At 53.5% G+C, this 14,008-nt stretch overlaps 1 protein-coding gene across 1 annotated transcript in view; it reads left to right on the top strand.

The window, feature by feature from the left end:
* The window catches only part of OTOF (otoferlin), an 87,451-nt gene that overhangs the window by 58,825 nt on the left and 14,618 nt on the right, over positions 1–14,008 (top strand). Inside the window, 11 exon segments of the mRNA XM_058836538.1 lie at positions 2,443–2,595; positions 3,033–3,222; positions 3,546–3,670; positions 4,514–4,648; positions 6,143–6,304; positions 7,228–7,347; positions 8,888–9,049; positions 9,764–9,926; positions 11,734–11,864; positions 12,564–12,593; positions 13,718–13,864. Of these exon segments, the coding sequence (XP_058692521.1) occupies positions 2,443–2,595; positions 3,033–3,222; positions 3,546–3,670; positions 4,514–4,648; positions 6,143–6,304; positions 7,228–7,347; positions 8,888–9,049; positions 9,764–9,926; positions 11,734–11,864; positions 12,564–12,593; positions 13,718–13,864 (1,518 nt within the window).

Raw genomic sequence — 14,008 nt, 5'->3', positions numbered from 1 at the left:
GGATGGATGGATGGATGGATGATGGATGATGGATGATGGATGGATGATGGATGGATGATGGATGGATGGATGGATGGATGATGGATGGATGATGGATGGATGGATGGATGGATGATGGATGGATGGATGATGGATGGATGGATGATGGATGATGGATGGATGATGGATGGATGGATGGATGATGGATGGATGGATGGATGATGGATGATGGATGGATGATGGATGGATGGATGGATGATGGATGGATGGATGATGGATGATGGATGATGGATGGATGGATGATGGATGATGGATGATGGATGATGGATAACGGATGATGGATGGATGATGGATGATGGATGATGGATGGATGATGGATGGATGATGGATGGATGATGGATGGATGATGGATGGATGGATGATGGATGGATGATGGATGATGGATGATGGATGGATGATGGATGGATGGATGATGGATGGATGATGGATGATGGATGGATGGATGAATCCATGGATGGATGATGGATGGATGATGGATGGATGATGGATGGATGGATGATGGATGGATGATGGATGATGGATGGATGATGGATGATGGATGGATGATGGATGGATGATGGATGGATGGATGATGGATGGATGAAGGATGGATGGATGACGGATGATGGATGGATGGATGACAGATGATGGATGATGGATGGATGGATGGATGGATGGATGGATGATGGATGGATGATGGATGGATGGATGGATGGACGGATGGATGATGGATGGATGATGGATGATGGATGGATGGATGATGGATGATGGATGGATGATGGATGGATGATGGATGGATGGATGGATGATGGATGATGGATGGATGGATGGATGGATGATGGATGATGGATGGATGATGGATGATGGATGATGGATGATGGATGGATGGATGGATGATGGATGATGGATGATGGATGATGGATGGATGATGGATGGATGGATGGATGATGGATGGATGATGGATGATGGATGGATGATGGATGGATGATGGATGATGGATGATGGATGGATGACAGATGATGGATGGATGGATGATGGATGATGGATGGATGGTTGATGGATGGATGATGGATGGATGATGGATGATGGATGGATGGATGATGGGTGATGGATGGATGGATGATGGATGGATGATGGATGGATGGATGATGGATGGATGATGGATGGATGATGGATGATGGATGGATGGATGATGGATGGATGATGGATGGATGGATGGATGGATGATGGATGATGGATGGATGGATGGATGATGGATGGATGGATGGATGGATGGATGGATGGATGATGGATGGATGGATGGATGGATGGATGGATGGATGGATGGATGGATGGAGACCTCCTAGGGCAGGTGAGGTCCCTCTGCAAGGAGCCATTCCAAGTCCATGAGCTGCCCCATGACCCCTGTGCGCTCCTGGGTGGGAATGATCTGATGTAAAAGAAATGAAAGAGTTTCCCAGGCAGGGACAGAGCTGGGTCCTCCTGCAGCAGAGCTGGAGATGTTTCAGCGGGTCTTCGCCATGGAGGGATCCTGTGGATCCCTGGGAAATCAGGAAGTGGAAGATGAGACATCAAATCCCAGACTGGTTTGGGTGGGAAGGGATTTGAAATCCCATCCAGGTCCAACTCCATCACCTTCCACTATCCCAGGTTGCTCCAAGCCCCATCCAGCCTGGCCTGGGATCCAGGGGCAGCCCCAGCTGCTCTGGGAATTCCAGCCCAGCCCCTCCCCACCCTCCCAGCCAGGAATTCCTGCCCAAAATCCCATCCAGCCCTGCCCTCTGGCACTGGCAGCCATTCCCTGGCTCCTGGCCCTCCAGCCCTTGTCCCCATTCCCTCTCCAGCTCTCCTGGAGCCCCTTTAGGTTCCAGAATGATTCCATGACATTTTTCCAGTTTAGGAGTGGCTCTGAGGGGGTTCTTGGCTCTCCCTGGAGCTGCGGCTGTTCTACCTCCTGCTTCCATTTCCCAGGGAAGGCTCCCAGCTCCCAGCTTGGTTACAGCCAGGCCCTCCTTGGTCCTGACCCAACCTGGATTTGAGGAGTGATGGGCCCTGTCCAAACTTCCCTAGAAACTTCCCTGCTCCTCTTCCCTAGACAGGGATGAAGGAATGGCCACTGCCTTCCCCACCCTAAGGACAGGGAAGGAGGAGAGAAGGAAAACCTTCAGTCTTCCATGCCCAAATTTTTATTTTTTTTAAACTTTAACCAACATAAATCCCAGTCTCTTTCCTGACGGGCTTAGCTCTGAACAGCTTTTTTTGGAGTGGGAATCTCAAAACAATTCTGGTGCCCCCCAGTGTGGCATCAGCCACACCCATCTTCCATGGAATCTGTTGGATTTGCCTCCAGCAGGTCTCCAGCCCCGCCGGTGCCTCCGTGGTCGGAGCTGGGGCACTGACAGGGCTCTCCTGTGGCATTCCCAGCCCCAGCACACGATTCCCGACGTTTTCATCTGGATGATGAGCAACAACAAGCGCATCGCCTACGCCCGCATCCCTTCCAAGGACATCCTGTACTCCATCGTCGACGAGGAGATGGGCAAGGACTGCGCCAAAGTGAAGACGGTTTTCCTCAAGGTGAGGATCCGCCTGTCCCGGGGGAACTGCAGCCAAGGGGAGGGAAAAGGAGGGAATTTGGGAGACGAGGATGAGAGTTTTCTATCCATTTTTGCTGGGGTTTGAATATTGCAAAAATATGATCCATGCTCTGCTGGTGGGGGTGGAAATCTGCCCCTAGGGAGGCTGAAGCACTGGCCTTACCCAGTCCGCTAAGTGGGAAATGTTTGGGAAGAGGGAGATGTTTGATCCAGCCGGAGATCCAGAGAATTTCTGGCTTAGGAAAAGGAAACGGTGGTGGGCAGAGGACAATGCACGAGCCAGAGCAGTGTCGTGATCCCAAAGGACCCTTGGGTTTAAGGAACAGCAGCACAATGCCCCAGAGAGGTTGGGCTCTCCAAGAGGCGTCTGTCCGTATTCCCCGTATCCACGTGAACTCTCCCATTCCTTGTGCCCAGCTCCCCGGGAAGAGGGGGTTCGGCCCGGCTGGATGGACAGTCCAGGCCAAGATGGAGATCTACCTGTGGCTGGGCCTCAACAAGCAGCGCAAGGACTTCCTGAGCGGCCTCCCCTGCGGGTTCGAGGAGAAGAAAGTGCCCCGAGGCCAAAACCTGCCCTCCTTCCCACCCATCAGCCTCCTGTACACCAGTAAGGAGCTCCCATGGGATGGGGCATGGAGAGGGCGGCAGGGAGCCTGGCTGGACACCCCCTGGTCCAAGGGTTTCCAGGAGCTAAGGGGGAAATTGTTCCAGTTGTCTCAGGAGGGCTGTGCGGTGGGAATCGTGTCCCCTCATGCCAATCCTATTCAGAGTTGTTGCCCACACAACAAGGATGCCAAGGAAATCCGTGTCCATTTGGGATTTACGCTTTGAGTTGCGCGATCCTTCACCCATGAGCAAAACCAGGCTCCTGAGACGTTCCCTTGGGTGGGCTCCCAGAGGCCATCCCATCCCATTCCCTCTCTCTTCCAGAGAAACAGGTGTTCCAGCTGCGAGCCCACATGTACCAAGCCAGGAGTCTGTTCGCGGCCGACAGCAGCGGCCTCTCGGATCCCTTCGCACGGGTCTTCTTCATCTCCCACAGCCAGTGCACCGAGGTGAACATTCCTGGGATGCAGGCATGGAGGGATGAGGCTCTGCAGGCTCCACGCTGCTCCCGTGGCACAGATCCCATGAACGAGGATCAGGCTGATCCCGTGCTCCTGCGGGGCGAGAGCAGCTCTGGAATTGGGCATTGACTCTTTCCAGGAGATCTCTCCCCAGGAGCCCATCCCCAATATATGTCCCACATCCCACTGGCTGGGATTCCCTGGGATTCCCTGGCTTTCCCTGGGATTCCCTGGCTTTCCCTGGGATTCCCTGCAATTCCCTGTAATTCCCTGGGATTCCCTGCAATTCCCTGTGATGCCCTGGGATTCCCTGTGATTCCCCATGATTCCCCGTAATTCCCCGTAATTCCCTGCGATTCCCTGCAATTCCCCGCGATTCCCTGGGATTCCCCATAATTCCCTGCGATTCCCTGCGATTCCCTGCGATTCCCTGCGATTCCCTGCGGTTCCCTGTGATTCCCCGTGATTCCCCATGATTCCCCGTGATTCCCCGCGATTCCCCGCGATTCCCCGCGATTCCCCGCGATTCCCCGCAATTCCCTGTAATTCCCTGCGATTCCCTGTAATTCCCTGCCAGTTTAGGCAGAACTGGGTCACGCTAAAGTGATTTTTTAGTCTTCCCAGTCCAAGGGTCTCCAAGCTTTATGAAGCCTGGACACTGGGAATAATCCAGCTCTGCTCATCTGCTATTGGATTGCTTCCCTCAGAAGAATCCTTGGGACATTCCCAATGTCTCCCTGATCCAAAAAACACACAGCAGCCCCACCTGCCACCCTTTCCCAGGACCCTGGTCCATTCCTGGAGCAGTAGGAATCCCTCCCATTTTCCCAGGTTCTCAACGAGACCCTTTGCCCGACCTGGGACCAGCTCCTGGTGTTTGACAACGTGGAGCTGTACGGGGAAGCTCACGAGATGCGGGATGACCCCCCCATCATCGTCATCGAGATCTACGACCAGGACACCGTGGTAAGAAAATCCCAAGGAATTGTGCGCGGTTTGGATGCCGGGATCTCTCCAGATTTGGAGGCAGAGGATTTGGGGAGCTTTTTTTCTCTCCTGAGTCTTGGAAAATGGTCCTGTCACATCTACCATGGAGCTTCTGCTGCTCATAAATCTCAGATGTGGTTTGATGTATTTTATTTTTGGAGAGGGAAGGAAAAGGCTGCAGCCGAGGAGCCTTTCCATTTGGGAAAACTGCTCATCCCTGGCCTCCTTGCTGTCCCAACCTTCAGCTGTCCCAAACCTCCTTCAAGGAGTCATGACTGAAAGTTTTCCCTGGGCTTTGGCAGACCAAAACCAGAGCGCTGATCTCATTCCTGGTCCGACCATGATGGGGAGAACCACAGGGGTAATTTTGGAATTCCCGTGTTGGATCCCCAACCCCAAACACTCTTGTGGAGAACCACGGGGATAATCTTGGAATTCCCGTGTTGGATCTCCAACCCCAAGGGCTCCTGGGGAGAACCACAGGGGTAATCTTGGAATTCCTGTGTTGGATCCCCAACCCTAAGTGCTCCTGGAGAGAATCACAGGGGCTAATTTTGGAATTCCCGTGTTGGATCCCCAACCTCAAGCACTCTTGTGGAGAACCATGGGGATAATCTTGGAATTCCCGTGTTGGAGCTCCAACCCTAAGTGCTCCTGGAGAGAATCACAGGGGCTAATTTTGGAATTCCTGTGTTGGATCCCCAACCCCAAACACTCTTGTGGAGAACCACAGGGCTAATCTTGGAATTCCTGTGTTGGATCTCCATCCCCAAGGGATCCTGGGGAGAACCACGGGGCTAATCTTGGAATTCCTGTGTTGGATCCCCAACCCTAAGTGCTCCTGGAGAGAATCACAGGGGCTAATTTTGGAATTCCCATGTTGGATCTCCAACCCCAAACACTCTTGTGGAGAACCACGGAGCTAATCTTGGAATTCCCGTGTTGGAGCTCCAACCCCAAGGGCTCCTGGGGAGAACCACGGAGCTAATTTTGGAATTCCCGTGTTGGATTCCCAACCCTAAGTGCTCCTGGAGAGAATCACAGGGGCTAATTTTGGAATTCCCGTGTTGGATCTCCAACCCCAAACACTCTTGTGGAGAACCACAGAGCTAATCTTGGAATTCCCGTGTTGGAACTCCAACCCCAAGGGCTCCTGGGGAGAACCACGGAGCTAATTTTGGAATTCCTATGTTGGATTTCCAACCCCAAGGGATCCTGGAGGGAATCATAGGGGCTAATTTTGGAATTCCCATGTTGGATCCCCAACCCCAAGCACTCTTGTGGAGAACCACGGGGCTAACCTTGGAATTCCCGTGTTGGATCTCCATCCCCAAGGGCTCCTGGGGAGAACCACAGGGCTAATCTTGGAATTCCTGTGTTGGATCTCCAACTATAGTAGCTCTTGCAGAGAACCGCAGGGCTGATCTTGGAATTCCCGTGTTGGATCCCCAACCCCAAGCACTCTTTCCATAGGGAAAAGCCGACTTCATGGGCCGAACATTCGCCAAGCCGGTGGTGAAGATGTCGGATGAGCAGTACTGCCCCCCGCGCTTCCCGCCACAGCTGGAATATTACCAGATCTACCGCGGCAACGCCACAGCCGGGGACCTGCTGGCCGCCTTCGAGCTGCTCCAGGTGCCAGCCGGACAAAGGGATGGGGAGAATGGATGCAGGGTTGGAAGGGAGAGGGACAACTGGGAATGACCAGGAGTAACTGCCCCTTCACCTGGTTCATCTGCTGAGCCCTTGTAGTCTCTCTTGGATGGATCAACCACTTGTTGTTCATCAAAGACACCTGGAAGTGTCCGAGGCCAGGCTGGATGAGGCTTGCAGCAGCCAGGAAAGGCGGAAGGTGTCCCTGCCTCTGGAATTCAGTGGTCTGCAAAATCCCACCCAGCTCAAACCATTCCATGATTCGTGGTCTGGGGCAATGCCAGAGTTAAATTCTCCCACTTTTTGTTTTGCCTCGTGTTCTGAAAAAGCTGAAATGCTTTTCCCGTCTCCTTTTCCTGCCAGGGCAGGTGCTCATCCAAGCCCTTTTTCTCCAGATTTTCCTTGGACTGGGGGAATTGCTCACATGGAATATTTGATCTTTCCCAAGCCCTGGACTGGAAATGGGACCTTAAAACTGCTCCTGGGCTGAGCTCTGGGACCACATCTCCATTTCCTACTACAGCCCAGCAGATGCAATTCCAGGATGGAGCAGCCCTGGGATGGGATACATTGGTGGGCTGAGAAGTTTGGGTTGCTCTGGGACTGTTCTGTGTGGAAGGACAGCAACTCCCAGCACCTTCTGCTCCTGTGTTTTCCTCTTCCCAGAGCACCTGCCCTGGGCTCTCAGCCCTCTGAGACACCCCAGATCCAACAACTGGGACCAGTTCCAGCTGGGACACAGCCCAGGCCCCTCTGGAATTCGCCCCTGCCCATGGCAGGGGTTGGTCATTGAGGCCCCTCCCAACCCAAACCAATTGCGATTCCACAATTCTGTGAGAAGAACCAAAAGTCGCTTCCCAGCAGCTCAGAGGAGCAGATCCTAACCTGTGATCCATCTCCTGCAGATCGGCCCTGGGGGTAAATCGGACCTGCCCCCAATCGACGGCCCCACGGACATGGACCGAGGTCCCATCCTGCCGGTGCCTCTGGGAATTCGGCCGGTGCTGAGCAGATACAGAGTGGAGGTAACCATGGAGTGTCCATGTGGAGGGCTGCCCGGGGCAGGAGAGCATCTCCAAGGGTGCTGGAAGGGCAGGAGGGAACTGGGAGTCAAGGATCTGTCCGTGGTGGCCAGACTGGGAACCAGGCTGCAGCATCCCTAAAAAACCCAGGGAATTGGATCATTCCTTGCTGTCATACCGGGGAAGGACAGTGAATGAGCAGCACCTGGGCTGAGATGCAGCCCAGGGAATGTTTGAGATGGACACAGAGCAGGATCATCTGCTCCCAAAGCAATCCCATAGCTCAGATGTTCTGTACCCCATCAATCTCAGACAACAAGGATGGGATGCTTCTCATCTACCCATGGATATCTAAAGGGGGATTTTGTATCCAAAATAGTGTGGGCACAACCCAGGGCAGTGCCCGTCCCCTGTGCTGGCACTGCTGGGGCACCTCCAGTGCTGGGAGCAGCTCTGGGCCCCTCCTGACAGGAGAGCCCTGGAGGGGCTGGAGCGTGTCCAGGGCAGGGAACGGAGCTGGGAAGGGGCTGGAGCCCCAGGAGAGGCTGAGGGAGCTGGGAAAGGGGCTCAGCCTGGAGAAAAGGAGGCTCCGGGGGGACCTTGTGGCTCTGCACAAGTCCCTGCCAGGAGGGGACAGCCAGGAGGGCTCGGGCTCTGCTCCCAGGGAACAGGGACAGGACAAGGGGAAATGGCCTCAGGCTGGGCCAGGGCAGGCTCAGCTTGGCCAGCAGCAGGAATTTCTGCCTGGAAAGGGAGCTCAGGCCTTGGCAGGGGCTGCCCAGGGAGGTGCTGGAGTCTCATCCCTGGAGGTGTGCAGGGAATTCCTGGATGTGGCACTCAGAGCTCTGGGCTGGGGACAAGGTGGGGATCAGGCACAGCTGGGGCTCCATGGGCTGGGAGGGATTTTCCAAACGATTCCATGGTTCCGTGATGTGTCCCAGGAGGGCCCATGTCCCTTGGAGGTCCCGGTGGACATCCATGACCCAGGCAATGCCCACAGGGATGTTCAGGGCACATCTCGGTCCCACACAAAGGTGCCTCTGCTCAGGTGAGGTGCCACTGACCAGGTCTCCAAAGGGATCTTGGCTCCTGGTTTTCCACACATTTGTGATAAATGAGTTGTGCTCTCACAATTTCAGTTGAGCCATGGGGAATGAGGAGGAGGGAAAAAATCTCCATTTTTGGGAATTTTGGGTGGTGGTAGTCTGTTATCCTAGGCAGGGACAGGGAAGTTTCCCCTGTCATCTGATTCCATTGGGACAAAGCGATGGCAGTGCTGCATCCAGAGCCACCACAGACAGACAGAGCTGCTCTGTGGATTCCCAGGGCAGGAAAAGGCCAGGAAGGCAGAAAAGCAGGAAAAAAAGCAGGAAAAAGCAGGAAAAAGGGTGTTGAGTGCAGCAGGCTGTCAGAAGGAGATACCTCAGGGATCCACCACTGCCCTGTGATGACATCGGCAGTGGGATCCCTCTCCATGGAGAACCAGCTCCCAAGGATCATCCCTCTCATATTTACATTCTCCCTTCTCCTCCTCCTGCCCTAGATCTTGTTCTGGGGGCTCAGGGACCTGAAGAGAGTGAACCTGGCCCAGGTGGACCGGCCCCGCGTGGACATCGAGTGTGCCGGGAAGGGCGTCCAGTCTGCCCTGATCCAGAACTACAAGAAAAACCCCAACTTCAGCACTTTGGTCAAGTGGTTCGAGGTGGTGAGTGTGGTCCCTTCCCTCTGATCCTTCAGCTGGAACCCAGAATTTCTGGAGCCCACCATGGCTCCAAACCCTTTACTCAGTTTTCCCAAAACAATGGAACACATGGACACCATTCCTTTCTTTACCTGAGGGCTCCCAAGCTGTATTTTGCTGGAGCAGCTCTGCCCTAATCCCTACTGCCATTCCCAGAGTGATCCCATTCTTAATCCCTACTGCTCTTCCCAGCATGATCCCATTCCTAACCCCAACTGCCTTTCCCATCATGATCCCATTCCCAATCCCTACTGCCCTTCCCATCATGATCCCATTCCTAATCCCTACTGCCTTTCCCAGCCCGACCCCATTCCTAATCCCAGCTGTCCTTCCCAGCCTGACCCCATTCTTAATTCCTCCCGTCCTTCCCATCATGATCCCATTCCTAATCCCAACTGCCCTTCCCATCATGACCCCATTCCCAATCCCAACTGTCCTTCCCATCATGACCCCATTCCTAATCCTAACTGCCCTTCCCATCATGATCCCATTCCCAATCCCAGCTGCCCTTCCCATCATGATCCCATTCCTAATCCTAACTGCCTTTCCCATCATGATCCCATTCCCAATCCCAGCTGCCCTTCCCATCATGACCCCATTCCCAATCCCAGCTGCCCTTCCCAACCACCAAACCAGGCGCTCCCAGTCCGTGATAACCATCCCTCCTCTGCCTCCCAGGACCTCCCGGAGAACGAGCTGCTGCACCCGCCGCTGAACATCCGCGTGGTGGACTGCCGGGCCTTCGGGCGCTACACCCTGGTGGGCTCCCACACCGTCAGCTCCCTCCGCAAGTTCATCTACCGCCCGCCCGATAAGAAAGCCCAGCACTGGAACATGGCAGGTACCAGGACTGGGACATGGGGACCTGCTCTGGGACATCCCAGGGGAGAAGAGGGAGGTGGAATGGGCTGTGAGGACCATGAGATGGTTGGCTAACCCACAGAGCTTCTGGGTTTGGGTCCAGCCTCATCCAGAACTGCAGGACACACCCCAACTTCAGCACTTTGGTGGTTCCAGGTGGTGAATCTCCACTTCCCTCTGAGTCCTCAGCTGGAACCCAGAATTCCTGGAGCTCAAGCTGTGGCTCCGAGCCCTTTGCTGTGGTTTCCTCACCGGGGTGAGGAGCCACGGGGTACAATCCACGATTTCCTGTTGATTTTTTGACCTCTGAGTCTTGCCTGTTCCCCCAGTTCCTGTAAGACAAGAAAGGTTCACCTCCAACATCTCTGCAGCTTCAGAACTTGAGTCCCCAGATGCTCCTCAGGACTGGGACAGGATTTGGCCACACTCAGTCCCCATGGGGGCTGTAAAGAGCAGAGGTCCAGGCCCCTCTCAACCTCAGTCCATCAGCACCTGCAGCAAAACCTGTCCCAGACCCACTTCCCACCCATCCCAGCAGCCGAGGGCTTGGGAGCCATGGGAATTACTCCTCTCCTCCCAGCTTTGGGGCTGGAGGCTGGGCAAGAATCCCAAGGACATGTCTGGTTCCGTCCAGCTGGACCAGGGGTTGTCTCCAAGCCAACGGAATCTTTCAGGACAATTTTCCCTGCCTCTTCTCTGGACATTTCCTGCTTATCCTCTACCTTCCTTTGCTGTTTGTGGGATTTTGGTCCTGCCAAAGGCTCTGTGCTCATTTCCACTGCTCCAAACAAGATCCCACAGTGCTCCGGCCTAATTCCTACAGGATCTCACCTGAGCTCACTTTCTAGCCTGAATCCTGTAGGATCTTGTAACTTTTCTCTATAAAATTATTTTTAGTTCCTTTTTTTCTCTTTCTCTGATTCTGCTGCATTTCTTCTGTATTTTTCTTTCTCTTCTTGTTTTTCTCAGTCTCCTTTGCACTGAATTCTTTTGGGATCCTCCCTCATGGGGAGCTCTGCTTATCTCAGTTCTTTAGGTTTGAAGAGAACTCTCGAGCTCGTTAGAATCTTGTTTCTCGTGTTTATTAGAAGGTGATCACAAACCTGGCAGGTCTCTCCAGACTAACTGCACAATTTAAATCACTGCAGTCTGGTACATTTCTTTCTTCTGATGGTACAAACAAGGCCTTGTGGCTCACTTTGGTTTTGAAAACACAAAATGGCCTCGAAGTACGCAGTTATTTTATCTTTATACTTATTTTTACCCAATTAACAACAGACACGTATATTATTTTTCTTAATGACCCAATGACCCATCACCTGTGTGCTGCACTGCGGCATTTTCTGTCCAATCACTCACTATCACCCAAAAACCTCTAGAAGAAGAACATGAAGAAGAAAGAAGAAGGAAAAGAAACAACATTTGAAATCCTCCATCTTGCCTTCTGCTTTCTAAACTAACTTTAAACTAACTTTTTCACCCAGTGATTTAGGAAAATTTTCTAATCTACACACTCACACTTTTAGCTTTTTTATCTAACTTTGTTTTCATGTATCACCATGCAAACATGCTCATGAATTTTATATTGTATGAAATTCAGTGTTCCTCTGGATCTTAGAACTAAGTATCAGAAAAAAGGGAACACACTCTGTGTCTCAGACTCCAACAGATCTCACCTGAACTCTCATTTTCTGGCCTGAATCCTGTAGGATCTCACCTGAACTATCGGTTTCTCCTCTCCACTGTCCCTCTCCCTTGTTCTTTCTCCTTTTCTGTCCTCTGTCCAGCCAAACACCTCAACGGCTGCCTGGCCATGACCAGCAGGGCCCATCGCTCTCGCCCCACAGGGGAGATCGTTGTCAACATGGAGCCCGAGGTTCCCATCAAGAAGATGGACACCATGGTGAAGCTGGAAGCTGTGAGTATCCGCGTGGCAGCACCTTTTCCCTCATGGAATTGCCAGTTTCTGAGGGATTTCAGCCTGAACTGGGTAGGCAGCGTGTCCCAGGGGTGTCGGGCTGCGTCACACTCCATGTGCCTGTGCCCGTCTTTGTGCCCAGAATGGGAATTTCAACTCCTTCTCCCACCCTTCTGCTCCAGAGCTTCCTCCACAAAAACAGATTCCTGCCAAGCTGCTCCAGGGCTGGAGCCCCTCTGCCATGGAGCCAGGCTGGGAGAGCTGGGGGTGCTCACCTGGAGAAGGATCCAGGGAGAGCTCAGAGCCCCTTGCAGGGCCCAGAGGAGCTCCAGGAGAGCTGGAGAGGGACTGGGGACAAGGGCTGGAGGGACAGGACACAGGGAATGGCTGCCAGTGCCAGAGGGCAGGGCTGGATGGGATTTTGGGAAGGAATTCCTGTCTGGGAGGATGGGAAGGGGCTGGGCTGGAATTCCCAGAGAAGCTGGGTTGCCACTTGTGTCCCCAAAAGTGTCCAAGGCCAGGTTGGACACTGGGGTTTGGAGCAGCCTGGGATGGGGGAATGGATGTCCCTGCCCATGAGAGGAGCTTTGGGGTCCCTTCCCACCCAAACCATTGCGGGGTTTGATGATTTGCACTCAGCTGAGGGTGTGTCCTGAACCTGCTCTCCCTCTCCCTGTTCCCTTCCATCCCGGGCGGCAGAATTCCGATGCAGTGGTGAAGGTGGATGTGGTAAGTGATGGATCTTCTCTGCATCCCTGCTCCCAACTCTCTGCTCCCTCCCCAACCCCTCCGTGCCACTTCCAGCGGACCAGGGACCCGTCCCAGCCTGAGCCAGGCAGGGACATCACCCCTCTGTCCCACGACAGACACACAGCAGCACTGTCCCCTCAAGGGATGTGGCAGTGGCCTCCTTCCTGCAGTTTGGGAAGCTCTTTTGGGCCAGGACTTCTCATCCCAGCTGTCCCAGGAGGAGCCGGACGGGCAGCGCCCTGTGGGAGGGATGCTGGGTATTCCCAGGTACCAGCTGGAAAAGGTTCCCTTGTTCCACCAACTGGTCCCAGGGTGCTTTGGTGGGCACAGTTTGACTCATGCCATGGAAGATTCCAGAGATGCAGCCCGGGAAATGCATGGATAAATAGGGTGATGGAAATGTGGAGGTGCTGTGGGACTGCCCCATCTCTGGGCGTATCCAAGGCCAGGTTAGATGAGGCTTGGAACAACCTGGAAGAGTGGAAGGTGTCAGGGTTGGAATTGGACGAGCTTTAAGGTCCCTTCCCACCCAAACCATTCCATGATTCTGGCACTGTCTCCATAGCCTCGGTCATCCTTGGCTGTTTTGTGCCTCAGTGGCTGTAAGAGGGAGAAAGTTCATGAGGCCCCTGAGCTCGGGGGGTTCTCTCTCCTCAGATGCTTCACCCCTCACCTTCATGCTTCCAGAAATTATTCCCTTTCACCTGATCCCTCCCCTTCCCTGCCTGTCACTAGAGGACAAGAAGTATAGAGAGAGAGTTCTGAATATCACACACAGCAACCAGAGGTTTCTTCATGAGGCAAAAAAAAACTTTATTTTGGGGTTTTTCAACCCTTTTATAAGGTGTTCTGGTACAGGTTATCCTGATTGGTAAAGGGAACAACACCTCCCTCATCCCATCGGTGGGACAAGAGAGAAAACACTCTCAGAACATCTGTGTCTTGTTTTGGGAAACCAAACCTTATTTTCACCAACAGTCCTTGAGAGAGAAAAAGTTCCCAAAAGACTTTCCTTTGGAAACAATCAGCCCCTGAGAGCTTAAAATTCTCTCAGGTTCAGAAAATCATGTCCACACCTGTCTGTGCTTCCCTTGTCCCTCCAGACCGAGGAGGAGAAGGAGAAAAAGAAGAAGAAGAAGAAAGGAGGAGGAGGAGGAGGAGGTGGGGAGGAAGTGGAGGAGGAAGAACCGGACGAGAGCATGTTGGACTGGTGGTCCAAGTACTTTGCCTCCATTGAGACGATGAAGGAGGTGGGTGAGGAGCAGCAGTGAGGGGTACCCGGGGGAGATTGTTCCCTTCCTGCGAGGTTCCCCCCTAATTCCAGCTCCTTCCAAAGCCTTGGGGCTGTGCTTCATCCCGTGACTCTCATGGAATCCCAAAATTGCTCAGGCTGG

The sequence above is a fragment of the Poecile atricapillus genome, chromosome 3 (assembly GCF_030490865.1).
Source record: "Poecile atricapillus isolate bPoeAtr1 chromosome 3, bPoeAtr1.hap1, whole genome shotgun sequence".
In the NCBI taxonomy this organism is placed as follows: domain Eukaryota; kingdom Metazoa; phylum Chordata; class Aves; order Passeriformes; family Paridae; genus Poecile; species Poecile atricapillus.
The sequence above is the reverse complement of the archived record's forward strand: the minus strand, read 5'-3'. Positions and strand labels throughout refer to the sequence as shown.